The sequence below is a fragment of the Chelmon rostratus genome, chromosome 9 (assembly GCF_017976325.1).
Source record: "Chelmon rostratus isolate fCheRos1 chromosome 9, fCheRos1.pri, whole genome shotgun sequence".
Lineage (NCBI taxonomy): Eukaryota > Metazoa > Chordata > Actinopteri > Chaetodontiformes > Chaetodontidae > Chelmon > Chelmon rostratus.
Window position 1 is genome coordinate 12,198,953 of NC_055666.1, and position 27,405 is coordinate 12,226,357.

The following is a 27,405-nucleotide window of genomic DNA, read 5'->3' on the forward strand; positions in this document are numbered from 1 at the left end:
AAAAGGGATATATGTGGAGGTTTACCTTAAAATATGTATTCAAAGGTGTGTGATCATCTGAATCTGGAAGCCTCAATGTGAGTTTTATACTTCTGGGCCTGTTTGTTTTCTATATGAAGTGTAAGGTCCCTTATCGCCACTGTCCGCATCACACGGAGCCACAGCAGCACTAACACTGATCCAGGTTTCAGGCTGTTTCCTGCCTCTCGTGTTTGCCTTTCAGCTTGTTTGTTTTTCGTGCTTTTTGAAGCGCCGTTGTAATAAATCAGAGGCCTTTATTGCTGCTGTGCTGAAAGAAGGCGTTGATGATGGGAGAGCACCCTTGACTTGTGGTTTTGAGGAGGCAGCGGTCACGCTTTACCCTGTTAATTCAGAGTATATTGTGCTTGAGAGGGGTTGCTAAGCAGCCACGGGGGACTGAGTGGGATTCAAACAGTGGGGATTTAGAACTACAGTGAGCACACCACTGATCTCTTTCCCTGCGACATGAGGTTTCGCTGCTTACGTTTTGCATATTATTGTGATGTTTTGTGGATTGTGTGATCTTAACAAGCACCACAGTAGACAACAAATGCTTGCGTACATTTCATGGAGGTTTGTTTTATTTATTTGTTTAATAAATTCATATATATAGATGTGAGTATATCGCTGGTCGTATAACAGTGAGACTTGGAGCTGGTTCCCTGCCCATTTGCTTGGGGATGCTTCTCTTCCCGTATGTGCTGTAAACCCTGTTTCTTATTCATCTCACTCATCCTACCATTAGAGCCAATTTCCCTGCCTCCTGTCTTCACTTCATTTCCTGTTCGTGCACTACTCCCAGGTTAGATTCTATCTTTTGGAAGGGGTTTGAATTTCATGCAACTTCAGCATGAATAATGTAAGACAATGTGGGTTCCAGCTGAGCGTGAAGTAAGAAAATCTGTATGTAGCATTAAATTGACAATTGTGGATTTTGCAAGCTCCTGCCTTCTAATCAGCAGTGTGGCAAGTCAGGTTGCGTAGCACATACAAAATATGTACGTCAAATAAGAAATTAAATAATTCATTTCTAGATCTCCAGCAAATGCATGATTTATGATGACATGTTCATTAATAAATTTACACTCCTGGTCTGCAAACCTTGTTCCTGCAGTTTATAATTTTTTACAAACAAGCCAGTGAATTTGTTGTTTTTGAACACTGTTGTGCACCCTTGAAAACAAGCAAGAAATAATACAGGTCCAAAACTCTCTGCAGAGTAATTATCCCTCCATATACTAATGGCCTGCCTTACCATACCTACCTCTTCTCCCTGGCACATTTATGCCAGAGGAAACAGGCAGAAGTGTGAATTGGCATGTCCTGAGAAACCATGCATTTTGCAGTTTTCTGACTAAATCATAAATGAAGAGACAGTGCTGCAGTTTTTAATAAGTTAAATAGCATTCTGTCTCCCTCCTGCTAGAATGAAGACATTCTTTGCTTCATACTGCCTCTGAAAATGCACATGTAGATTGTTTCTTTTCAAACAGTAAGGTGAATAACCATTACAGTGACTGATTAATGATTATCCATTAGTGGTTTCTCATACTGATGCAGCCGTTGCAATGACATTGAGCGTCCCCTCGAGCCCCGGTAGAGGCAGTACAGTAAGAAGACCAACAGGGAAATTGTTGTCTAAATATATAATTTAGCAATTTTATTTGCTTATCAAGCATTCCATCAGAAAATCTTGGCATATTAGATGTAACTCATTTTATTCATCACATGATTTGGCCAAAGAATGCCCTGTTCTTTCCAATAACAACAATTATCTTAAGTCACAGTACTACATTGCGCTGCATTTTAGATTGCAATATCATATTATTTCATGGCCTCATGACACTGGCCTCAGTGTGGCAAGGTGTGAGGTGCCTCTGTTTAGTGTAATATAAGACAAACATTGTAGCCCCCAAATAAACAGTGTGAGCTCAAGTGTACTCACATCCACATTTAGACCCAGCAATCGATCGCATCAGATTTATACAATAATCCTGTGACTTAATCAGAATTTATTTAGAAATTCTAGCAATCTTACAGCGATGGTGGTGATACCCAGCAGCGCTCAGACCTCATCATTTTACATCAATGTACTATTATTTCGGGATGTGTGGTCTAAGAAAAACTCTTTTTCACATTGCAGACCTACAGCTGTGGGCTGCTTCTTTAGTATTTTCCACGGGTAGAGATAAAAGCCATCCTCGGTTCCACTGCCCAGCCCACAGATCATCATCACTGCACTGTGGATGACTACATGACTACAGTGTTCATTCATAATTTCTTCTGCCTCAGATGCCAGCCTGTCTGTCAAAGGCTCCATTAACAGCTGCAAGACAGTCAAGACCCTGCAGTGGACAGCAGTATGAGCTATCATGTAAGAGGAGACAACTGCTGATAGTTTGATGAGCACCATTTGTTCCTAGCTCTTGCCTGATTTCTTTTGCACTTCCTACTCTATTATTTGAGTTCTGGTACTTTTGCGTATGCGCAAAGATACACAGATAAGATAAAGACATTATCAAAATTGCACTTAAATGTATTTTTGCCAAGAAAACATGCAAATTTATCATAATGTTATTTTTCTTTTTTAGTCGGTTGATAAATTGTCATCAGTTTTCATTTTAAATCCCCAAAGTCGTCCTGAGAGCTTGAGCTTGAACTCCCTGAACATAACAAGCTGCAGTTACACCGCACAGCCAGGAGGGAGCGCTGCATGTTGTAAACAGGTCTGCCATGGGGCTGGCTTGCTAAGTTCTCCATTTTGTATGTTTTTCCTGGAGGTTAGCGCCTACTTTCCTAATGGCTAGCTGCGAATCACCATAGCTCAGCCAGTTCACCGCAGCCTGTATTACATTTTACAGCAAGATCGAAGTGGAAGACTGAAAACTTATAAAACACACGCAGCTTGGCGTGTTTTTGTCGTTTTTATCAAGCCATGTAGCGAGGATACGACGCGTGAAGAGCAACGTTAACAAACATTGAGTCAGTGTTAGGTGGTGTGGACTTCCACTTTCAACCAAAACAATGTTGACAGACGACCTGTGGACACATTATCAGTCATTTCAAGGGTAAATATGAGCCTTTATTGAGATTTTAGCTGATGTAACGTTATATGTTAGCGTAAGATAAATGTGATTACGGAGCAGATTTAACGCTAAATATGCATTTATAAGGGCTATGTTGGCTAGCTGGCTAACGTTACTGTCAACGACATTCGACCGATATGTGGGCACGTAGCCACTTTAAATTAGCCGTATTGCTACGTAGCATACCAGCAGTTAGCGATAAGCTAACGTTAGCATATGTTTGACTTGGATAAACTTTACGTCTCTCTGAAAGTGACTTGTAGTGGAACCCGTGATGGGTGTGCTTACTTTAAGTGCAGTGTATGTAGGGTGGACAGGGCTGTCGATGCGCTCATGTGAATACTTTACTAATGGCGAATAGCTAGCACAGTTAGCCATCTTTAGCTTCATTAGCTATCAAGGGCGCGCAGCGGGGCATGCTTGGCAACTTTTCCCTACCTTTTATTGAGCTAACGTTCGTTACTTGTTTTCTGCGTGCGCACAACCTGAAATCATTTTTATATGACATTATAGTGTAACTGTACTAGCTTTTCGATACGGCTGATAATCCTCCTTCAGTGTGTTTTAATGTGGATTCTGTGCACTCTACTGAGTCCTTTCTGTTTCTTTCTGTTCTGTTCACACTTATAAAAAAAAAGATGGATAAAGGAGGAGTGAAGGAGATAACATATAGAAGAGATGACCATTTGAGCAAACTGGTCTACACTGAAAGCCCTGAGGAGGGAGGTCTGTTGAAAGTGGCTCCTCACAGTGCCATGTCCATCACCTCTGCCACATCTGTCGTTCTTCCATCCAGCCCGTTGATGCAGCCAGGACACGTGCCTAACGGCCTCAGCAACAGCCCCCTTCAGGAGGAACTCACCTCTGTTACTGCCACAGTAGGACCCTTGTTGGAAGACCCTGAGTTCAGGGGCTCGACCAAAGATCAGAAGTTTCAGCAGCAGCAGTTACTTCAAACACATACTTCCACTACATTTGGGCGTCAAACCTTGAGGGAAAATTTGCCCCATTTGGAGGCCTGTATAGTCGACATTACCCAGTCGTCCATGGATTCACTCATTGGTGGATCAGATCCCAACTTCTTCCCAATGAAAACAGAGGATTTCTCCATGGATAAAGGAGACCAAGACCCCATTGACCTTGATCAGGCTTTTGAGCACATTGGGAAAGATGTGGATGTGCACCAGAAATTGTTCAGTGACAACGCTCTGGACCTGCTCCAAGACTTTGAGCTCACTGGGTCCCCCTCAGATTTTTATGTAGGGGATGATGCCTTCCTGTCCTCTCTGGCAGACGATTCTCTGTTGAGGGATGTTAGCTCAGAGAGGGACATAAAGCCTGCTGTGGTTGAGAGCATTAATGGCAGTGGGGTAGTCTCTGTTGCTCTCAATGGCAGCAGTATGACAAGTCCAGATCAGTCCTGCTCTAGCATATCCACGACTGCCCCTGTCACCCCTACAACCATTTTGTCTGCGTTGGTGAAGAAAGAAAAAGATGGTGGGTTCATTCAGCTGTGCAACCCAGATGAGATCAAACAGGAGAAGTCACCTGCAGGCCAGAGTTATTGCCAAATGAGCTGCTCATCATCCACAGACATGCCCAGCTCTAACCCCATCTCCATCTGTGGGGTCAGCACTTCAGGAGGACAGAGCTACCGCTTTGGAGTCAACCCCAGCAGCAATGAAGCTCAGCAGCAGAAGGATCAGAAGCCAGTGCCCAACCTGTATCTCCCCGTGACAGCCATTGGTGGGCCCTGGACCAGAGTGCAGGGTGTTGGGGACAGCTCAGCAGTGCAAAGGGCCAGTGAGGCTTTCTCCAACTCCACTTACCCCATCAGCTTTGCCAGGTATGAAATGTAGGTTTTACTCAGCTGTGTGGTCTGACCTGACCTTTTGATTTATTAGTCTTACTAACTTCCTCTAATATATTTATGTGGTGCATCATCAGACATCGAAGTGCTTTAAGACCAGAGGTGTTTGTCCTCATCTTTACAACAAAGCTGTTACTGTTTGAAAATAGGCCTGGTCATGAACATGCCCAAAAATGGTCAAATCCTTGTAAAGATAAGCCATTTTATCAATTAGGTGGGCATAATATTAATTAATGGCATTTTGGATAACATTGTAAACCAGAATTATTATGTCAAAATAGATATATTTTGGTTACTGCTCTTCAAATGTGATTATCTATATTTCCCCAGCATGATACAGCTCCACAGTGCACATTTTGCCTGAAGAAGGCTTAGATTAGAATCAATAAAGTCGATCCAATTCAGTTGATGTATAACAGACAGCTCAATATCACTGTTAAGAAAATACATCCTGCATAACAGCCTCTCTTTATGTGTTTTGTATTGTGTCCCTTTAGTTTAAATCCCATGTACAGACTAATGTCTGTGTGCTACTGTAGTGTTAGCAAATTTGGGTGCGATTTGGACAGCTTGTCTTTATCCTCAGCATGAACACAATACTGACATTTAAATGCAATTTTTGAGCCACCTACCTTTAGAGGCATAGTTCACATGAGGAATGTCACTGTGACATTGTTAACCAAATGAGGTTTTTGGCTCACTGGATATTATTAATGAAAACTGCTGGCTTGCTGTATGGTTCAGCTGTTTATAACCTTGTGTGTTAGGAAATGGTTTCAATGTTATAATTGAGGTGTCTCTTAACAACTCATGTTACCTGAGTGCAGTAAACAAAGATGAGAAAGAGATATGGCCTCACATACCTGACACCAGTCTATTTAAAGGATTCCTTGGGTCAGCCCTGAATTGTCGGACGTAACATGAGCTTTAACAACTTGTGATTAGCATTCGTCATTATTTTTAAAATGCCACTGACAAAGTTATTAATCAGTGGAGAAAGTAATTGTGAGTTTTTCAGTCCAATTTGTGTTGTTTATAGTTGAACTTAGGCTGGCTCTGTTATCTGGCTTCACAAATGAAACACTGGCGATAATGGATAACAGCTATCACAAAGGTGGTTATCAGCTCGTGGTGTTAGTTCAGGATTAATCCAGTTTATGAGTGCATACACATGAGGGAGCTAGGGTTTACAACAAACACCCAAACACATGCAGCATGATCAGATAAAGCACAGGCTATTTAACACATGTTGAAGATATTGATCCCTGTGGGAAGATTGGGACAATGCAGTTTCAAAAAGTAAAGAGAAAGCAAAGTAGAACATGCTTTGACTAGAATAGTGGAAAAAGTTGTAATAATACAGTCATCAAATAAAGGGCACTGCATTTTTCACATGCTAAGTAGCCTGGATTTGGTATGGGACAGAATAAGGACATGTACCTGAAAATAAGTTATATGCTTAGTGGTGCACATAGATTAGCTACATGTCAGTGTAAAGATTCACACAGCAGGGAACCTTGTATTACTTGGATAGTGTCATTATAGTTTAGATACAATTTACCAATATCATGAAGTGGCCTCATAAGCACCTGAGCTGCACTCTTGGCTACATTGTACAGTAAGTTCAGCACAATTAATATCCAACAGTATTCAGTAAACTTATTGTATTACTAATTAAAGCATATTGCTGTTTAAATCCTTTATCTTTCATAAAAAGAAAAAACATTTATACCTGATATAAAGAAAAATCGTTCTATACGATGAACACATCTTTCCATTTTCTTCAGTACTTGTTACTTAAACATGAGTGTACTATTTTTGTCCACTTTTCTGATTGTGTAGGAATGGTAGCTGCTGTTTTCCTTCACAGTTGAAGCATGAGGAGGTGGACATTTTATACGTTTTGATAAGCCTCAACAAAAACTGCTCCAGGTTTGGTTTGCAGTGTTGGTTACCATAGCAATGGAGCTTCATTTAAAATCAAGCCATCGTCCTGAGGCAAAATTGCCTGGTTTAACCCTTAAGTTAGTTACTGAACCCACCAGCCCTGCTTTGTGAGACACGTTCTAGGACACTACAGGACGTGGCCTCAGCAATAAGCGCCAAAATCTGGAGAAAGGATGTGCTGTTAAAAAGCCAGGGGAATTCCACTTTGATCCAAGTCAGACATTTCATCTTTTTTTCTCTACTGGACAATCCTGAGCATCAGTTTGTGTGTTTATGGCAATGGCTTTTCCTTCTAAACTAGATTTTTGAAAATGTGATTTTAATCTCTTCTCTACAGTTCAGTTTAACAGCCTGTTGGCTGTGTTCAGTGTCTCATGGAAGTATCCACTCAATGGGGGTTCATGAGGTTGTTTTGGGCAGTCGTGTTCGATCCACCAGTTTCATTGTGCCAAAAATAAACCTGAGATTTGCACTGTCTTCACTGAAGCAGATCTGTCCCCAAGGAGCAGCAGAGCCAGCTCATTCAACAGTAGGGATGAAAGAATTGTGGCCTTTACTGAATTCAAGTCTGTACAGTAAGAATGAAATTCTGTAGGAGACAAAGATGAAAAGGCTGCTTGTTCCACTCACTGCCTCAGCTGATTTAGCTGAATCTTAATTTCAGCTGTGATTTCTTTCTAGTGAGTAACGAGTCACAGTAGTTGGAATTCACACTGCCCCACAAAGTGTCTTTTGTCTTTTGTGCTGTTACTACTTTGCTGCCGTGTAGAGTTTTATGGGTTGGCTTTGGAATCCGGTCGTGAAGCAGCTCAATAGAAATTCTTCACCAACACTGGCGTGAGACACATCTCAAAGGCTTTTTTTGTTTTTGTCTCTTTTACATTCACGCCTGTCTGATTCACAATATCTGACAGGCAGTGATCAGCTCAAAGATTGGCACGCAGGAGTGAGTCATGCCAACGAGGGCACAGCTGTGGTTGTTTTTATTGTTTGCACAAATGCTTGGTACCATCTTCACGACTGTCTTGAGGGTCGACCTTATACGTAGTGACCAGGAACAGATGGAGAGAGACACGAGACACACCTCATCTTTGTTTCACATGTGGCTTTAGTTGCCTTGTCTTTGTCTTCTTTAGAGGTGTGTGTATGTATCAGTAACTGTGTGTGTGTGTGCATTTAAGCATAGGATTATGTCTTTTGCATGAGGTGTGAGCGCAGATGATTTTGTGTGTTTGTTTGGGCGTCTGCTTTTATTGTTGTGTAAATTTAGCAGTTCTCTGTGTGTGTCTCTCTAGTGGGTGTGAGTTTGTTTTTGTGTGGTGCCTGTTCACCTCAACCTATGTGACATTTAGCGGCTCGGAATTAGCTGAACGCAGGGCTGCGCTGGCTCTGTGGTTGTGAGGTGGTTGGCATCGGGTCACCATCACCTCCAGCTTCTCACGCAACCACGCTGCTGCTGCTTCCTGCTGAGACGGAGGCTCGGAAGACTTCGCGCATCACTGAGGAGCTGACCTGCCGGAGCCTTACAGTTTGCTGCTTTGCACTGTGCAGGTCTTCTTACAATCGTCCAACGAGCTGCGACTTGTAACAAAACCAGTTGTCTCGCATGTCCCGCATCACTAGTACTTTAATTTTCCATACCTTGTCTGTTAATTTTCTGCACCACAGTTTTACAATCTGACTCAGTTTTACGGTCTGACTCACACACGACCAGTTCTCACACAACAAAGAATGCTTCACCTTGAGAAATGCTCTGCTTCGTTCTGAATTTAGGAAATACACACACTCGTCACATGATACTGGTTTTAATGTGGCATGACATGATTAAAATTGAATTACACTGAAAGGAAATGCCTACTGTATATTGAATGGAGAAAAATAAAGAATAATATTAAGAGATAATTCCTCTGGTAGATAATCACACAGCACGTTATGCAACCTTTGTTTTTAGTGTGGTATTTCCTCCTCCACTTGTGATTGGCCCATACAGGGGAGTTCAGTTTGTGGGTCAGATGTAATGACTTAGCCATACATTCTGCATTCTGCTGACTTAAGTCTGTGCCCATTGTGTTTCTCAGGGCTCTTTGACAAAATAAGAAATGTGGTGGACCTATAAAAACATTTTATAATGCACACTGTAGGTTACTGGAATATCTTGGAGGCTTTTCACTTGATTGTGTGTAATGGAGGACTGTTGTTTGCAGGAGTAATAAAACTCGCTCACTGAATAGAGTTGTTCTCGCGTCTCACAATCAGACAAAGCAGTGTTGTTTAGTTTTTCTCTAGAGTTCTCTTTATGTGCACGTATTGTATGGTCCAGGTTTTCCACACAAATAAGAGGTCGTTCATTCAGCCTGAAGTCATTTCAATTGAGATCAATTCATCACATCAGTTCAGTTTTCTGTTTATTAATCAGATGTTTGTTCATTCTCTTTACCTTGTTTTAGCTTGTTAAGTGTGAGGATTTGCTGCTTTTCTGTGTCTAACGTGATAGTTAAGAGTGTCTTTCAGTTTTACGCTGTTGATGGGACAAAACGAGCAATTTCAAGATGCCTTTTACAGAAACTGGCTTTAATTTTCTGACAGTTTAAAGACCAAGCGATTAATTGATTCGTGGAGAAAATAATGGATAGACTAATTAATAATGAAAACGTTCTTTAGTTGTAGCCCTGCTATGCACTGACTGATCTGACTTGTTGGCTGAGAATCTGCTGTGCAGTCAGACCTGGGAATGAAGCAGTGCCTAGCCAAGTTGAAGAGCACATCCAACTGTGTCTTCACTACAGTGGTAAAACTCCAGAGAATTTCTCATGCGGGAATATTGAGTCAGTTTTGGAAAAATGGCTGTGACTCACTGCTGAATAAACCTTCGGAATGAAACTGCTTGAATATATACTGTGTTAAAAAAAGCTTTCTGACTTCTTCTTTGTCACAGCAAACAGTTCTACTATCTCCACACATTGTTTTCCTCAAGTCCTGCACAAGATAACAGGACAGGAATTATACCTCGGCCAAGCGGTCAATGCCATGAAGGGCCTGGGGTGTGGCCGCACTGCCCCATCTACCACACTACCAGTTTGGCATGCTCCGTCTCGAGCTGGTTGTTGTGCTCTTAAAAGAAAGTTGCAGATTTCCTCGTTTAAAACTACATGTGATGCAGCCAATAAACAAACTCACCTTTGGCAGAGTCTAGCTTGCTAGCTAACAAGTAATGTCATGTGATCAGTATATGCAGCCAAACACTGTATGGTTTAATAATGTAAGTATTAATAATAATTAAAATAAAAAATTTTACAACCATTTTGCTGCATAGTGTAAGCTAACTGCAAAATAAATAGTCGGTTTACCATTTTTTCATAATATGTAATTATCACTTATTGTTATTGCACCATTGGTCTTGGGCCTACACTTTAGCCACAATGTGGAATTGGTTTGTGTTGATCAAATCAATTCCAGGCCTGAGATAAACTTCATGTAGAACCACATAGCTGTCTTTGTAATGCATCCTATTGATGAATTTACTGTTTGTCTGAATCCTTTCCTCGAGGCTGTGTTCGACAGCTGTGGTGCCTGCAGGACTTTGTAGCAACTTGTTGAACATGTGAGTTTCCTCATGCCAGGGTAAGCTCAGTGGTAGAGCTTGGTATTTATCAGGTAATTATTCTGTCTCAGCTCAGAATGTAGATCATTATCAAACCGTTGCAGGGACCAGAGTGATAGGCCTGAATGGGACAGCTATGACTAAACTCAGACTGTAGATTCAACTGGTGCTGGTGAAGTAAAAACGGAGTTAATCACAGCTGTCAGATGTATCAGCCGTGGTTTGGTGCCTGGTTTGATACATGAGCAGTTTAAGGTCTTAAGTCCATTTATATATAGCTCTATGTATTTATATAAAGCTTATGTACAGTGTATGAATAGTCTCAGCTCTCAGTCTTGGCTTTCTATTTTGTTTCTTTGGTCAGAGTCTCCATTCAGTGCAGTCTTGCTCTGGCACACCCCTCACCTCTCTGCCTCACCCACCCGTCCTCCCTTCCTCTGTCCGTCCCCTGTTTTAGCTTCCTGCAACCAAGGGCACAGACCTTGACTGTCAGCAGAAGCTTTCAGCTGCTGTAAATCACCTTTTATGATTTTGCTTGTGTGTGTATGTGACATGCGTGTGTATTGGCTTTGTGTATTATGCATGAGTGTGTGTGTGTGCATGTGGGTGTGTCATGAGTGCTGTGGCAGGCAGGCTGCTGTGAAGCGCTCACTCTCCTGACCTACTTTCCCTCCCGCCTCCCCACAGCTGGCGCCAAGTGAATGCACCAGATCAAATGCCAGCCATTCCAGTCGCTTTCACGTTATTACCGCATTCCCCTGTAACCACAGTTTTGCTTTTTCTGTGTTTAGTTTGTGTTGTGTTTTGACTCTGAATAGGCTTATAGAAATTCCCCATATTGAGGTTAAGAGGATATAGCTAAGTCTGTGCGTTGTTTGTGCCCTTCTTCCTTCTTTTGTGTACAGTTGTCGAGTCAGCAGAATCAAACTTTGGGAGTGGGTTCCTCCCACATTCAGCGGTATCCAACTGAAGGTATTACTGTTATGCACATGGTAGCAGCAGCAAGCCTCCAATTCATTTTACAGGCCAGGAAGCCACCTTCCACCTACACACAAGTCACTAGCTGCTCCTATTTTGGAAACTAATATGGAAACTCAAATCCTTTGGGGTTATTACTCTTGAGCTTAGCCATCGGTTAGGTTTAGTCTTCTCCTCTGGTGTTTGAAGCCAAGTGGTAGTTGCTGCACTGGGCTACAAAGTGTAGCTGTTATTGAAGAGAGTTTGTCAATACAGCATGAACGAGAGACAATGACTCCTTGTAGGCAGTGACACTGAGGCATCATCCATCATAAATCACACGGAAGAGCATTTCACCGAGGCCTGTATCATGAACCAAAACAGTGACCCAAAAAACACTTGATGTCAATGTAAAACTGCTTCAGAAGGTACCGTATCTCCATTGTATTAATTTTCAGTGGCAGCATGGCACTAATGTTAAGTACTTATACTTGTACTGTCGGTTTGTATTGGCGGGCACAGGATGCAGACATTTTAGAGAAGTCCAGCCCAGGATTTAGCCAAACAAACCCAGTCCCTCTGCTCTCTCATAGAAGCTGTGTTGTTGTTCTGCGTGCAAGAATGATTCAGAGCGTGCAGACCAGTTCCCCTTCTATTTTGGTGGCTCTTACCTCGGGGAAGGAGCACTTCCTTCTGCTCCTCCTATGCTCTCCTCTTCGCACACACGAATGAAGATGAGGAGATGTTTGTGCAATGTTGTCCGCTATCAGTAGCAGTGATCATGCAGAAACCCGGCCTGATTTTTGTTAAGATCCTTACTCAATTATTTCAAGTCTTTATTTGAGAGCTTGGCCTCACCACATTCGAGCCTTAGAGAAAAAAGGGAACTAAATGATTGTTCGTGTATCTCTGAGATAATGCATTCACTGTGGCTGGACCAGAGGTTGGTCTAGTAGAATAATGTAGACTATGTACAGTAAATGCACAGGGGCCAATTGACCTAAAATAAAATGATGTAGTTCGAACGGCTCCTTTTGAATTGACAAAGAGGCTAGGGTATATAGAGCAGGGGCCTGCCAAGCTGCTCGTGACACTCACGGCTAAAAGGGGATTATGAATTGTTAAGCAGGGCACTGGGCCACCAGCATTATCGTAAGTGCGTGAAGTGGCTTGCCTCGTTAAAACCCAGGCCGATTGATCACACTCCTACAGACGTAAGCGGTTAACTTTCTCAGCGCTGCTCTTGCTGAGGCCGAGGCCCATCTCGGGGTGTCTCTGCCTTTGTTCTGTGGCTGTGCTCTGACCGATAGTAAACTCTGAGGGAATGCAAGAACTTCCTGTCGATGGTGAGCTCTCACTTCAACAGATGGTTTCAGAAAGAGGAAATTCTGTCTCTGCAGATCGCTGTGCAGCTTTGATGGGTTTGTGTCTGACAATCCACAAAAACAGATTTCTAACATGTCTTATGGCTAAGTTGAATGTCATCAACTGATTCCAAATTGAGTTTTGCAAAAATATTGAAAAGCAGCGACTTCACGTCAGGCTTACTTTGGTGTTGGAAACCATGTAGCGGCTGCAGTAATTGGATTTGACCCAGTAGCCTAAAGCCATCGAGTAAAGCTGTCCTGCTGACACCATCCCAGTGGGCCAGTGAAGGACAAAATGGTTACCCCTCCACACCCTCTGACATCATCATCATCATCATCTTCATTACTCTAGACTCATTAGCCTGCTCTGTCCACCCTGCTGGGGCGTGAAGGGCTTTTGTGTGCGTATGTCCATATACTGTTTGTGTGTGCTCTCTTAGCCGTTAAGGAAACCCCACATAAATCTGTGTGTGAGACAGATGGCGTACTGGTTACATCATTGCAGCAGCACAGCTTTTATATGAATTCAGAGTTTTCCACAAGCGCCAGCTGTCGGCCGGATGGCTGGACAACAAAATTTTTACAGCTGACGAGTTTTCTTTCTGTTTCACCATAACATTTTAGATCTTAGTAATTTTTAACTGTATCTTTAAACTGGGTAAAGGACTTCAGTCATCATACCTAGAAACAAGATGAGCTAACGTTAGCGACAGCTGGACTCACAGCCCCTCCTGATGTCCTTTGTCCGCCAAAGAGACTCAAGAGCATTGTTTTTTGAAGTGAAACTGCTTTATTTCGTGAAAACAGAAACATACATAATGAAACTCTTTGGTCATTGTTTTGATTGAGAAAAGGCAAGGCAGCTATTTATAGAGCATTTTTCATGACAACGAAACTTGATGAAGAGACATAAAAACATCAAGCACATGCAATGTAATGGTATAACAGTGAAAATGATAAAAACAAACTTCAAATACCTACACACACACACTCACTGTTCATAGATCTGATAAAACAGGAAGCTTTACATACATACATGCATATGTACAGACTCACAAGGTTTACACACACACACACACACACACACACACACACACACACACACACACACACACACACGCATACACTGTTCAAATGCCTGAGAAAACAGGAAGGCATTGAGCTTAGCTTTAAATGTAGATACAGTTTTGATAGATTGTAGGTCATCAGGCACAGCATTCCTGAAACCAGGTCCACAATAACTAAAAGCACCTTTACCAGCCCCAGATCTTATTCTGGGTACGACCAAAAAGCCACTGTCTGAAGACCTGAGAGGTCAGATGGGGTGTAGTCAGTGAGCAGATCAGAAATATGCTGTGTGACTGAACTATGTAGTATCAACCAATAGGAGGATTTTCAATGGGAAGCCTAGGGGAAAGAGAAGCCAATTAAGTGACTCATGTATTGGAGTAACGAGATGATGATTTCTTGTACTGGTAAGAAGTCTGGCAGCTGAATTCTAATGAATCCAGTGAAAAGAGCATTGCAGCTATCTAATCTGTTCACAATGAATGCATGAATCAGTTTCTTAGAGGTGACTTGTGATATGAATCTTTTTACTTTTGACATATTTCTCATGTGCTAGAATTATGATTCTGTAATATCTGATATGTGACTTTCCAAGTTAAGGTCAGCATCCAGGATGACACCCAGTTCTCTGACCGAGAGACCCATAGCGACACAATATTACATATTGTTTTCGGTAAGGGTTGTGTCTCCTGTGATCCAAACGGCAAGTATTGAGACGTGCTGGTTAAAGGTGTAATGAAGAACTGAGAACTAGGATTCAGATGATAGTATGACATTGATATATTCAATCAAAAATAATTTGTAGAAAGTAAAGGCAAAGCTGTGAACCGCGAGTACTCAATATAAGAAGTTTGTCACAGCACAATCATTTGCCAAGACGATATGTAGAGAACACATTTTTAAGTATTGCTGATCCTCAAATGGCTACAGTAAAGCATTTCCTTAAATTGTGTTCCCATAAATAATCTTGAAACAACATTAATTGACTTTTTTTGGCAACTTGAGGACAGTAGATCAAGCTGTAAACACGAAATTGACATATTATCACCTCATAAAGTTGTCATAGTGAACTGGAGTCATGTTCCTGGCCGGTGGTGCAGTGGTTGGCACTGCCCCCTTATAGCAAGTTCAAGTTCAAACATATCGGCCGCCTGGGACCTGTGTGGAGTTTCCATGTGAGCCTGAATGGTTGTCTGTCTCTTTGTGTCAGCCTGTTCAGGGTTGTACCCCGCCTCCCGGTTAAAGCCGTCCAGACCCACCAAAGGATAAGTTAATGGATGCATTGATGTTTTTAGCCAATTCCAATCTTCAAACTTCTCCACAAATACAAAACTTAAGTGCAAGTACAGTGGGTAGCCAAAGGTAAATAAAAGAATGCAAGGACATTGATTCTCAGGTGTCTGTCAGCCAAACAGATTGAAATGAACAACAAATTTTCTTTGGTTACTCTCCAGTACAAATGAATTAAATGTATAAGCACAGCCTATAGCATCCAGTAGGCTGATCAAATCATAATGAAATAACAAAAATAGCAGTGACAAAAACTGTCTTAGCCTTAGGCTAATCTTAAAGCCTATTTTAGATTTTTTTGCCCGAAAAAAAACCCCGACCCTAACCTGAATCAAAATTTTGCAGTTTTACATTTCATTGTAGTATTATATAATATTTTATTTCACATAAAATTATGAGAAATATCTTATTCATGGTCTTTTCCCACCTGAAGTCAACCTAGCCCACATGCAGGGCAGCCATGGTGACAGCCTTCTGTAACTTGGCTTAAGTGCTGTCCAGAACAAATAGTGTTCTTAATTTGGATCTACTATAACTGTCACTTACATCCCCCTGGAATACTAATCCCCAAATGCTGAATAGGTTTAATATTACTTCATAGCACTTCCCATGACGTAGGCCTGTCAACAAATATTCTAAATGTGGATATATATATGAATCCATCCATGAATCCATACGTTCAATTTTGAAAATTGATATTCGGTTGTGGAAAAAAAGCAGCACTGCCACGGTTGATGTACTAAATGCAGTGCTTGATGGACAAGGGTTGCAAAACCAGAGTTTTTCTTGTCCTGTAATTACTTATTTTTACTAGGAAAATCTATTGAACTCTGACATATTTAAATCTCTCTGGTCCTTATGTCTGGTGAAAAATAATTTAGAGTAGGAAGTGAAAATATTCTTGTCCAACATGCCATTTTCATTGGTTCTCTGATGTCCGTCCTCTCTCTTCCTCCTCTCCTGATTTGGTGAATTAAGTGTTTATTTCAACCAATCCGGAATTGGTGTTGTTTGTTGGAACAGTGGAAATATGAACCAGCAAGGTTTTGATATCTTTTATTTTCTTTTTGTCACATTTCAATGAGTTGTTTTGTTTTACAACAATGAAATTAGTGTTTCTGTGAATGCAGTCTGGTGTCTTTGGAGAGAGCGATACAGCAACTGTTGAAGTTAAAGAAAACGGATCTTATTCTTAAACAAAAATTCGATCCATTCCATTATGTTGTCAGACACTTACTATAACAATCTGAGCCTGTCAGTGGCAAAAACAAACACCTGGATGTATATTGACGTGGAAAATGCCCAGGGAGGGAGGGATTACATTGCAGCCCATTTCACTCTAGCTATAAATATTTATAATGATGTTCCTTCTGCTCGGGTCGTCCACCTCAAACAATGCTAAATTGTGCACACAATATGGAGTGTGATTTGCTTTGTGCTTCTGTGGCTTGGCTGTACCTACCACATAGAAATAAAACCTTTTGTTCTTCAAAACTGCCTTAGCAGAATGTCATTTAAAAAAGAAAAACAGTCAGTCAGATGAACAGCCTCTATTCCAAACGAGTTGTGACACAGTGTAAATATGAATAAAACAGATTGCGATGATTTCCTGATCTTTTTTATCACATACTTAATTGGCAGCAGCACAAAGACAATGTATTTAATGTTTTACCTCATCAACTTCTTTGATTTTTATATTTCTACACTTGTTTTGAATTTGATGCCAGCAACACGTTTCAAACAAGTTGGGACAGGAGCAACAAAAATGCCTGTTTGGATCATTCCACAGGTAAACAGGTTCACTGGTAACAGGTGATAGTATCATGATTGGGTCTAAAAGGGGCATCCTGGAAAGGCTCAGTCGTTCACAAGTTTGGATGGAGCGAGGTTCACCACTTTGTGATCACATGACTGTATAAAGGAGATTACTACATGGACTCAGTTATTATTGTTATTGGGTTATGGGTGTTATTGTCTCCCCAAAACAACCAAAAGTTTTGGGGGTAAACACTCCAAGGTTTGAATTTCAGCTGTATGACGAAATGCAGTCAAAAACACCCAGAAAGTTAAAGCTCAAACTATCATCATACGAAGTAAATGAAGAGTTTTATTGACCACGGTGTGTTGTCAGTGGTGCCCAGAAAGTTCTCAGCCCTGTCATGGCTAGACGGTCTCTTGAGGTCTCTCCCTGATGTTTTTTTCTTCCCCTGACTGCTGAATGCCTCTGGACTTGATGCTTTGATGTTTCGCTCAGGTTTTCCCATCCTACTACGCCCACAGACTGCTGGGGCCTGACCTGCTTTCATACTAATAATGTTGTGTAACTGAGAGTGAACTTGGCTCCTTGGCTGCATTGGTGTGTTCGTGTGCAGTGACTGTTCAGCTGTTATCACATCAAACTGCCTGTTTTCATTGCCGTGGCAGACTTGTGGACACATGGACAGACAGAGACAGTTGTTTGCAAGTCTCAGGCTCAATATCCTCTCGCTGTGGGCGTTGTTGCTGTGGCCTCTGGGTTAGAAAGGGGGTGTGGGCCCCTGGCGCATGGATGCTGCAAAGCCCGACGCCCTCTAGTGGTAGCTTTGAAAAAGTACATCTCTAACCACTGTTGATGAGGTCTGGAAACGTTTGTGGTTCAATCAAAGGAAGAAGGGTTGTTTAATGACAACCACTGGATTTAAGATGTGACCACAGATCTTCAGATAATTTAGGCCTTAAAGGTCCAAATGGGCACACTGGACTCACTTTTCCTCACTCATGATGTTGGGAATGAAGGCACAGTTTAGGAAAAACAAGCACAAGGAACACATTGACTCTGATGGGCAAATATGTATGTGTAGTGTAGCCGTGTAGTTTATTTCTGGAAAGCTTTGTCTACAGCTGAACTCTCAAAACTAAGAGGATGCTTTCAGGTGCTGATAGTGCAGTATGTAAATATTCATTTTCTTTCTGTTTTAATGTAGTACTAGTAATTAATAATCAATGTTTTGGTGTTTGTTTTTTTAAGAGAGACTGACATATGAACTCCACCTTTTCCAGTTCTACCTCCAGACAGGAAGGAGTCGTCGCTACATCCTCGACACAGGGAAAGAGCGGGACTCATAAAATCTGCCTGGTGTGCTCTGACGAGGCTTCAGGCTGCCACTACGGCGTTCTCACTTGCGGCAGCTGCAAGGTCTTCTTCAAAAGAGCAGTGGAAGGTACAACATCATAGGACATTATTTCCTCACTGACTTATTATATTATTATATCGCCTATGCTGAGCTCATTCATCACTGATTTGTATCACACAAGTTTGCTCAAATGCTGGAGTCATTATGATTTTAAGTTGGAGGCATGATCATTACAAAGTAAAGGACTCTGATACAGCTAATTACTTTTTCCTCCCTGGAGTGTTTGCCACAGCAGTGAAGGTAAATAACAGATTAATCTTCTTCTTCTGTGTGCCTCAGGGCAGCATAATTACCTGTGTGCTGGGAGGAACGACTGCATAATAGACAAGATCAGGAGGAAGAACTGCCCAGCCTGCCGATTCCGCAAGTGTCTGATGGCAGGCATGAACCTGGAAGGTATACCTATTAACCGCACAGATAATGCCAAACTGTGTACCTTTAAGTTGGTTTAATTGCTCCTGACTCCTCTTCACCTCTTCTCCTTATTTCACTTAACTCTTCCCTGCATGTTCAACCCTGTTTTCCTCTCCGCAGCACGCAAAACCAAAAAGTTGAACCGCATAAAGGGCGTCCAGCCGAGCAACCTGCCCGAGCTGACCACTCCTCCCCCAATCGAGGCTCGCTCCCTTGTACCCAAGTGCATGCCTCAGCTCGTTCCCACGATGCTGTCCCTGCTGAAAGCCATCGAGCCGGACACCATCTACGCCGGCTACGACAGCACCCTGCCCGACACCTCCACCCGCCTCATGACCACCCTCAACAGGCTGGGCGGCCGCCAGGTGATCTCTGCTGTCAAGTGGGCCAAAGCTCTGCCAGGTTAGTAGGGTGCCCTGCCAGTCGGAGTAGAAACGTGTCGCCCGCAGTGAGTGTAGCCTATGTGCGGTGAGATCGTGGTATTGGTGAGCTTGCAAAGAGAAGGATGGACCACATTGAGGTTAATCTGCGCTTTTTGTTGTAACACTTAGCGCTGATGTGCCAATTGTCATTGGTCTTCTTTTTCTGTAGTGACATCTGTGTACATGTAAATTCAGTATTTAAGAGCTGCATTTGATATCCCACAAATAGAAAGGAACTCAAACCTGCCCGAAGCGAGTTTATGATGTGCGCTGTCCTCCATTGTTAGGCATTCAGGCACTGTGTGACACCACACACAACCCTAAATGCAGCTCCTATGCTCAGTCACACATTTTATGTTAACAGCACACAACAGATTGCCAGCATAAATATTTGGCAAGTGTTAGCTAAAAGCAGGAGATGTTGTTATGTATCGGTGCAGGGGAAAACAGGTGTCTTCCCTGCTGTGATTTGTGTAAACAAACACACTGACACTACATCTGGATCCGCTCCATCTGGGGCTAAGTTGACACGCAGGCACATTTGGTAAACCGAGTGAGATCTGATTGATATGCTCACTTGGAGGAGAAGAAGTTGGGGGGGAAATGAGTAAAATGTAGATGTCAACCAGGAAATGTATGTGATATTTTTCCAAAGAATCACCTGTTCAAGGATACATTATCAGCGCACATCTGAATTATTTACTGTATTTTTGTTTTTTGATTCTCACGTTCACACACCCTTCCTCACATTATGATTACATTGGTAGGTGGTAGAAACATTTCCATGTCCTTGCCCTCAGGTTTCAGGAACTTGCACCTGGATGATCAGATGACTCTGCTGCAGTGCTCCTGGCTCTTCCTCATGTCTTTTGGCCTGGGCTGGAGGTCTTACCAGCAGTGCAACGGCAACATGCTCTGCTTCGCGCCGGACCTCGTAATCAACGAGTATGTGCCAGTCCTTTTTCAGTCTATGCATGAGACTAGCGCTTGTTGTTTAGTTCGATACCAAAAAAGGGACTGCACAAATGTGCTGAGTCTTTATTTGTGCCTCAAATAAATCGAGCGCTGAAGTGATATTTTCCAGCCTATGTTTTTTTTTTTTCCCCGCCAGTCAGCCAACGCATAAATCTGTTTGTTTTTGTATATCAGTGCTGCTCTCTGCTCTGTGCTGTGTGTGTCGTATCTCCTGAGAATCAAACAGCGTCTGTCAGCTGTCATTGGTAATCAGTGTTTCACCCTTCTTATGGACTCGATGACTCGTTTAAACAGTGCTCTGAGTGTAGTGAGCAGTCAGCACAGCTACCCTGTTTAAGGCTGTAATAGGCCTTTTGCTTTTTTTGCGTTTTTTCCCATAATCACAAGATGAGAGTTGATCGGATCATAATTATTATCTGATGATGTTGTGTTCACTATTTGCCAGTCGGCCACCAAACAAAATTCAACTCCATGTTTTTCTGGCAGCCTTGAAACAGTCTTTCTCAGTCTAGTAAAATCCTTTCGACAGTGTCATTTTTAAGTTGTTGTCATGAATGGTGGCCAAGAATCCGGCCATTTCTTCTCACTTTGACTGAAGTTAAGGAATGAAAAGGCAACTCCTACAATCTTTTGCATGAGTTTGTCCTCCGTTTCACCCACAATATATTTCACCCGATATGACACTCGCTCATCTTCTCAGCCTTCTGCTCCAACAAACTAATAGACTGAATCTCATTTCTGGAAGAATGATTTAAAATAGGATCCACAAATTGTGAGCAGCAAGACCTTGAACATTTAATCTACAGCGATATCACAGGGAGCTGCTTCATCTCCCTGATTGAGACTGCACAAGCAGGCCTATAACTCAACTCTGACTTTAGGTGAAACAAGAATGTGCGCTTTAACTGTTTGTGTCTTAATTCCACCAGGGAGCGGATGAAGCTGCCCTACATGGCCGACCAGTGTGAGCAGATGCTGAAGATCTCCAGCGAGTTTGTCCGGCTGCAGGTTTCCCATGATGAGTATTTGTGCATGAAGGTCCTGCTGCTGCTCAGCACAGGTCAGACTTTTTCACCCGAAAGCAGCCAAACCACCCCCCACCCACCACCCCCACCCCGTCTTCCGCTCTCACATGTCGAACGTGGTGCTGCGTTAATGTGACCGTCACGAAAGTCGTTACTCCAATCCAATACTGTCCACCGATGCTGAGAGATAATGTTGATGTATGCGCAGAATCAGGCGTCACAGCCCAGCTCATTAACTTAGCTCACAGCCAACACAGCTGCTTTTATTCTGTGTCTTCTAAAAGCTTTGTGCTGCTGAATATTATTGGGTATTCACCCTGGAAATGACCTTCTGTATATTAATCAGTTGCAGTTAATAATGATATGAAAGAATGTAAAGAACACCTTTTCAATTAAACGCCGGAAGTTTTCTGTTTGAAGTGTGACGTATTGACACTAACAACAGCTCACCGGTGCAGTGCATTCTCCATCACTCTGTCCCAGGTGTTGATCTTTAGTTTGTCCTCTCCTGCAGTGCCAAAGGACGGCCTGAAAAGCCAGGCGGTGTTCGACGATATTCGGATGTCGTACATCAAGGAGCTGGGGAAAGCCATCGTGAAGCGTGAGGAGAACTCCAGCCAGAACTGGCAGCGTTTCTATCAGCTCACCAAGCTGCTCGACTCCATGCACGAGGTACGAGGATCCAGCACACACAGACAAAATGTGTCCTCCGACGTCAGCGTTACATGTTATCAGCAGGCTCTTATTGACCACCTGCTGTCTGCAGCTTTAACAATGATTTACTGTCTGTGGTTGATCTCATTTGTTTAAAGCATTTACCTAGTTCAAGGAAATGTTTCCTCCAATAATGCAAAGTTAACTTGAAAGACCTTTACACCAAGAGAAAGTCATGTACTACATGCCATCATATCTGAACTTACTGACACGTGGTTCAGTGTGTTTATCCCCCTAACATCTCCTCAGTAATACGTCAGAAATCCTTTTTTGTTTGATCCCGTTGTACTTTGACTAAATTGAGGATGGCTGCACCACACGTAGATATGGGCAAAAAAAATAACACCATTAATAGAAGTCTGTTTTATTCAAGGTTTTAAATGATGGTTCTAGAAAAAAACTGAGCAACAAATCAGATTGTATATTGTAAGTGATACTGAGATAGATTTTTTCGCCAAACAGAGTGTGTCTTTCTGTTAATTATGCACTTTCTGTGTGTCTGCAGATGGTTGGGGGACTGCTCAGCTTCTGTTTCTACACCTTTGTGAATAAATCCCTGAGTGTGGAGTTCCCAGAGATGCTGGCAGAGATCATCAGCAACCAGTTACCAAAATTCAAGGCAGGGAGCGTCAAACCTCTCCTCTTCCACCAGAGATGACTGTGCCCCGTAACAGACACAACGCCTTAAAATCCCACCACATCACCCCCCTGCGCCCACCCCCCACCCCCGAACAGCGACGGTGAAAGGACTGAGGAACTGCTGCGAGGAGCGAATGATGCTTTTGGGAGCGAGTATGCAACTTTGTGTAGTGGGTAACGTGTCCGGAGGGAGAGGGCGGAGATGTTTGTGTAGAAACTAGCCAGCGAGCACAGCGGTTATGTCGAGCAGACTAAGATGTAGTGTACAAGAAGTAGGAAATGTTTGTAAGATAAATGATAATCACAAAGCGAAATAGGCTTAACATCCATGTCGTCTCAGGTTTCTTACCTTCAAACACAGAACAATATCGAAAATAGATGAAACAAATATCTATGTACAGGTTCTGATAGTATTTTCTACATTTTCAAATTGTAACAGTTTATACAAATTTCCAGGTTGTTGTTACCTGGGAAGGTAACAAAGCTTAATGAATAACATGCTCTTAAGTAGGCTTTTGACTGTATGTTCCTCTTTTAGTTTTTATAGAAGGTTGTAACAAAATGTTTTTCAGTCACACGGGGGGGAAACTGTTGTCCGGTCATGTGAAAAGCATATTTCATTGCTTTGATCTTTGATTGATACTTTGGAAATTGAAACAATTCTGTTGGATTGTTGATCGACATGCGCCATTCTAAGGATGATCTCTCCCACAAGCCGACCTCTTCCAGGTTTACACAAGTCTATTATAAAAGGGAAAAAAAATGTGCCTTTTTTGCTTCAAACATCATCGTAGCCATTTCTGTGTACCTGTCCAAGGGGTGCGTTTTCTTTGACCCATCATGGTCTACCTTCATCGTACGTTGATTGTACTTTTTATGTTACATGCAGTTTTCCTTTTTTTTTTTTAATGGCTGTGTTTATCTTTAGAAGTGGCAGCTCGGTCCATCCTCCGTGTGTAGAAATTATCCTTATTGTTAAAGAATATTCAAAGCCTGCATCATTTCACGCGATCTCACGCACACACTCAACTCCTCAAGTGCGATTTGAGCACTTTGTACCCTGCTAAAGGCTTTAAGACTGTGAAGACAGACTGTTATGCAGTACCAGTCTTTAGTACGTATATGACTTTAGGTGGAACATAGAGAACTTTTTCTAGTAGGAAATATCCCGCTTTATTGTTTATTTTTTGCCCCCCACTCCTGCTCCAATAGTCTAATAATGGAATGTGATAGTTACTGTACCTGCGTCTACCAATCATAGAAGAGAGGGCATATTTTATTGGGTTTGCAAGATTATGTCATTTTTAAATCATCAGGAAAACTAATTTCTGTGGTTCTGACATGGCTAAGACTGGTTGGAAAAAACCGTCCTTCAGTTTTTTAAGCTCTTTTTACAGTCTGTTTTGTAAAACTGACAAACATGCAGTCATGATGCTGCCACTGCTGATCCTTGTACGACAGTGTATCCATGCTCTCAATTAACGTCTGATTTGGATAATTAGTTATTGGAAGCCTTGCATAGTTGCTTTGCTGTATTTCTTATATAAATAGTTTAACATTTTAGAAATTAATGTCATTCGCTTTCTTGCCAAGTGATTTGAAGATTGATATTACTCATGTCTTCACAGTAAATATGAAGCTGGAGTCCACAGCCAGTTAGCTTTAGCTTATCTTAAAAACTGGAAACTGGTGCAGAGCTCTACCCTGGCTAACAATCTGGGCTTTTGAGGTGCTGTTAAATTTTGTGACCTTCAGGTTGAGCCAGGTTAACTGTTTTCAGCCCTTATGATAAGCTAAGGTATCTGGTTCCTGGCCGTAGCTTCATTTTTACCCGACAGACGTGAGGGCGGTGTCAGCTTTCACATCTAACACGACAAGAAAGTGAATAAGCGAATTTCCCAAAATGTCCAACTAACTATTCCTTTAAAGTGAACAGTGTGTGTGATAGACAGCTTGTGTATACAGCACTTTGGATCAGATGTTGGCAGATTCATCACCCAGTAAACCTCCCACAGCTGCTGATAATCTCTCACCTCTCCTGTTTAACCCTTTCTGCTCCTGTAACACCCTGTAGGCACTTTGTCTTAATGTCATTGTATCTTTAGTATATTTGAACATTTGTGTGTCTGTTAGGTAGTCAATCCCCCAAATGTTAGAAAGCACTGAGCATCAGTCACCTCATCGAGTCAAGTCACAGTCAGAGTGCAGCGTCACTGACTGGGGAGGCAGGCAAAATTGATCCTTTATTCTCTGGGAACTCTTTCAGTGCCAAACTCCTGTTTTGTCTGTTGTCAGTGATGCTGAAAGTGGGTCAGTGTTTGTACAACCCCGATTCCAAAAAAGTTGGGACGCTGTGTAAAACATAAATGAAACAGAATGGGGATAATTTGCGAATCCTTTTTGATGTATGCTCAACTGAAAACAGTACAACCAGTTCTACAGGTCAACAGGTTGATTGGTAACAGGTGATAGTATCATGATTGGGTATGAAAGGAGCATCCTGGAAAGGCTCAGTCGGTCACAAGCATAAAGCATGGACTCAGAAACACTTTGTAAAACTGTTGTCAGCAAACACAGATGGTTTGCAAACGATTCATTCTGTGAGTCCCAACTTCTTTGGAATCAGGGTTCTATAAGAAGAGGAAACAATTCCCAGTATTGAAGCTTCTAAATTTGTCCTGACTTATCTGAGCTTTAGTCCACTGGATTGAAGTCATTATTAATGAAACACGAGGCACTTACAGTTGTGTAATCACATAGAATAATGTAGTTCTGTCAGTATCCCTTTGTTGTGTGTTGTCTAAGTGGAAGTTTGAAATGTGCTGCAACATTTTCATCAGTTCATCAGCACAAAATAATCCAGGGTTTGACACGAATGTGAACTTTACAGAGGAATTAATTTTGTTTCAAAGAAATGCTCTTGACAGTTTAAAGGTGATGCCCTGCCAGTTTAAAATTGGATAAATATGTCAAGTGTGTGACTACAAATTGCTCACTGATGCACTTAAAAACGGAAAATTCTACCATTCTACCGTTGGTCTGTTGCTCAGCTGTCCCAACAACAAACATAAAAGCACTCATCGTAAATGTCGAACCGCTCCCATGCTCAGGTTGTTGAAATTTGATGTCTGATTCACACAGCATGTAACTGTCCGTGTATGAGCCTTTATGTCCTGACTTCAAGAACCAAAAACATTGCCTGAAATGTGTGTGCTTCTGTGATTTATGGTGTGTGTGTTTTGTCAGGTTCAAGTTGTCAAATTCACGTCACAGATAAGGATTGAGTTTCAGGAATGTGCTGCCACGGTCGTCACTCACACCCACGCTCGGAAATAATCATCATCAGTCATTTTTCTTTTTCAACTTTATTCAAAATAGTTGAAAACCATCTTTATTAACCGCAAAGGGGTTCCCCATGGGTTACTTTCACATTCAGTGTATCCAAATCTCTGCTGCTGCTGTTCATTTAAACAGGTAAATATATATAACTATATACACATATATTTATATATATATATATATATATGAAATTGCACACTTGCCTTTTCTTGCTCAAAAATGTATCTTTGCTTACCTATTTGTACATTTTTGAGGAGGACAACTGAATATGCAATAGATCCAACAGATAATCTATCACCATCGCATAACAAGATGTGGTTGGTCCCTCTTCTGTTCCCAGTATAAGCTATTTTCATACAGGAGATTCACATTTAATTTTAACTCTGCGGGCCAGATTTTCAGGAAACAGATACACTTAGTGATCAGTCTACCGCGACTGCACACAAAAGCCTATTTGATGTTAAACTACACGGTGACCAAAGCAAACACAAATTCATCACGTGTCGATGTAAACTAGAAGACAAGATGCACAGTTTTTCGTTTTTTTAAAACACTTTTTTTTTTTTTTTTTACTCAACACACACTCAACGCTTTGGTCAAATTGTGTAATACTGTGAATAGGATAGGAGTCAGTCTTTTTCACACACAAACTGTTTGTGAAAGTAATCAACCAGCTTGAATCTAAAAAGATTTGCACTACCCAAATATTGTTTGAAAATCTATTTTGTATAAAACATATGCAGACATTAACTTTTGAGAATTATCAAGGGCGGATCATGTTTCACTGGTGTATGCTTTCTCTAGAAAAAACCCATTTGTTTTGCTTACAATTTGTTGATGTACATATAATCCATTGTAAAGAAATGTGGTGTATTTGTCTCCAAATAATAGTTTTTCTATACGTACCCTCTGTATTATTTCTCTCTGTAGTGTGGCTCCGGTTGATCTTTTCCTCCATTGATTAAAGGTCAAACTGTATGTCTTTGTGTGGTACTTCTCGAAATACAAGGAACTGTACGCTGAGGCTTGCCACGATATGAACTGGGTGGTTCTGAACAGTGGAACCAGTAAGCTCGTTGTAACACACTTTCCGTAATCACACCCAGCACTTGTTCATCAAATAAATGCGCTTTTCCATTCTGACAGCTGGTGTGTTGAGTGTTGATGTCGACCGGTGAAGTTTGCTGAAATTCTCAACCTTAACGTTTGGAGAGTTCATTGTTCATCATGTTTTCATGACAATTTAAACAGTCATGTTTAGTGTGAGCATGGCTGAAATGGTATGAATGAGGATCAGTCAGCAGGACATTTCAACCTCTGGGCCCTGATTGGCTGACAGCAGCAGCTCCTCTGATTCAAATGAGGTAAAAGAGCAAACTTCAGGCACCTTTGAGTGTTGATACTGAAAAAAAGCCCGCATTGGTCATGTGGTTTGTTCATGAAACGTAACACCAACCAGTTTCAACCTCAGCGGCGTTCATCACCAGGGCTCAAATG

General features: G+C 41.8%; 1 protein-coding gene across 1 annotated transcript; it reads left to right on the forward strand.

The window, feature by feature from the left end:
• The first annotated feature begins 2,813 nt into the window (after positions 1-2,813).
• On the forward strand, positions 2,814-27,051 carry nr3c1 (nuclear receptor subfamily 3, group C, member 1 (glucocorticoid receptor)). Its single transcript, XM_041943499.1, has 9 exons — positions 2,814-3,089; positions 3,746-4,953; positions 18,247-18,407; positions 18,660-18,776; positions 18,915-19,196; positions 20,017-20,161; positions 21,121-21,251; positions 21,731-21,888; positions 22,436-27,051. The coding sequence occupies exons 2-9, from the start codon at positions 3,746-3,748 to the stop codon at positions 22,586-22,588; spliced, it is 2,355 nt and encodes a 784-aa protein (XP_041799433.1). The 5' UTR covers positions 2,814-3,089; the 3' UTR covers positions 22,589-27,051.
• Positions 27,052-27,405: the final 354 nt, after the last annotated feature.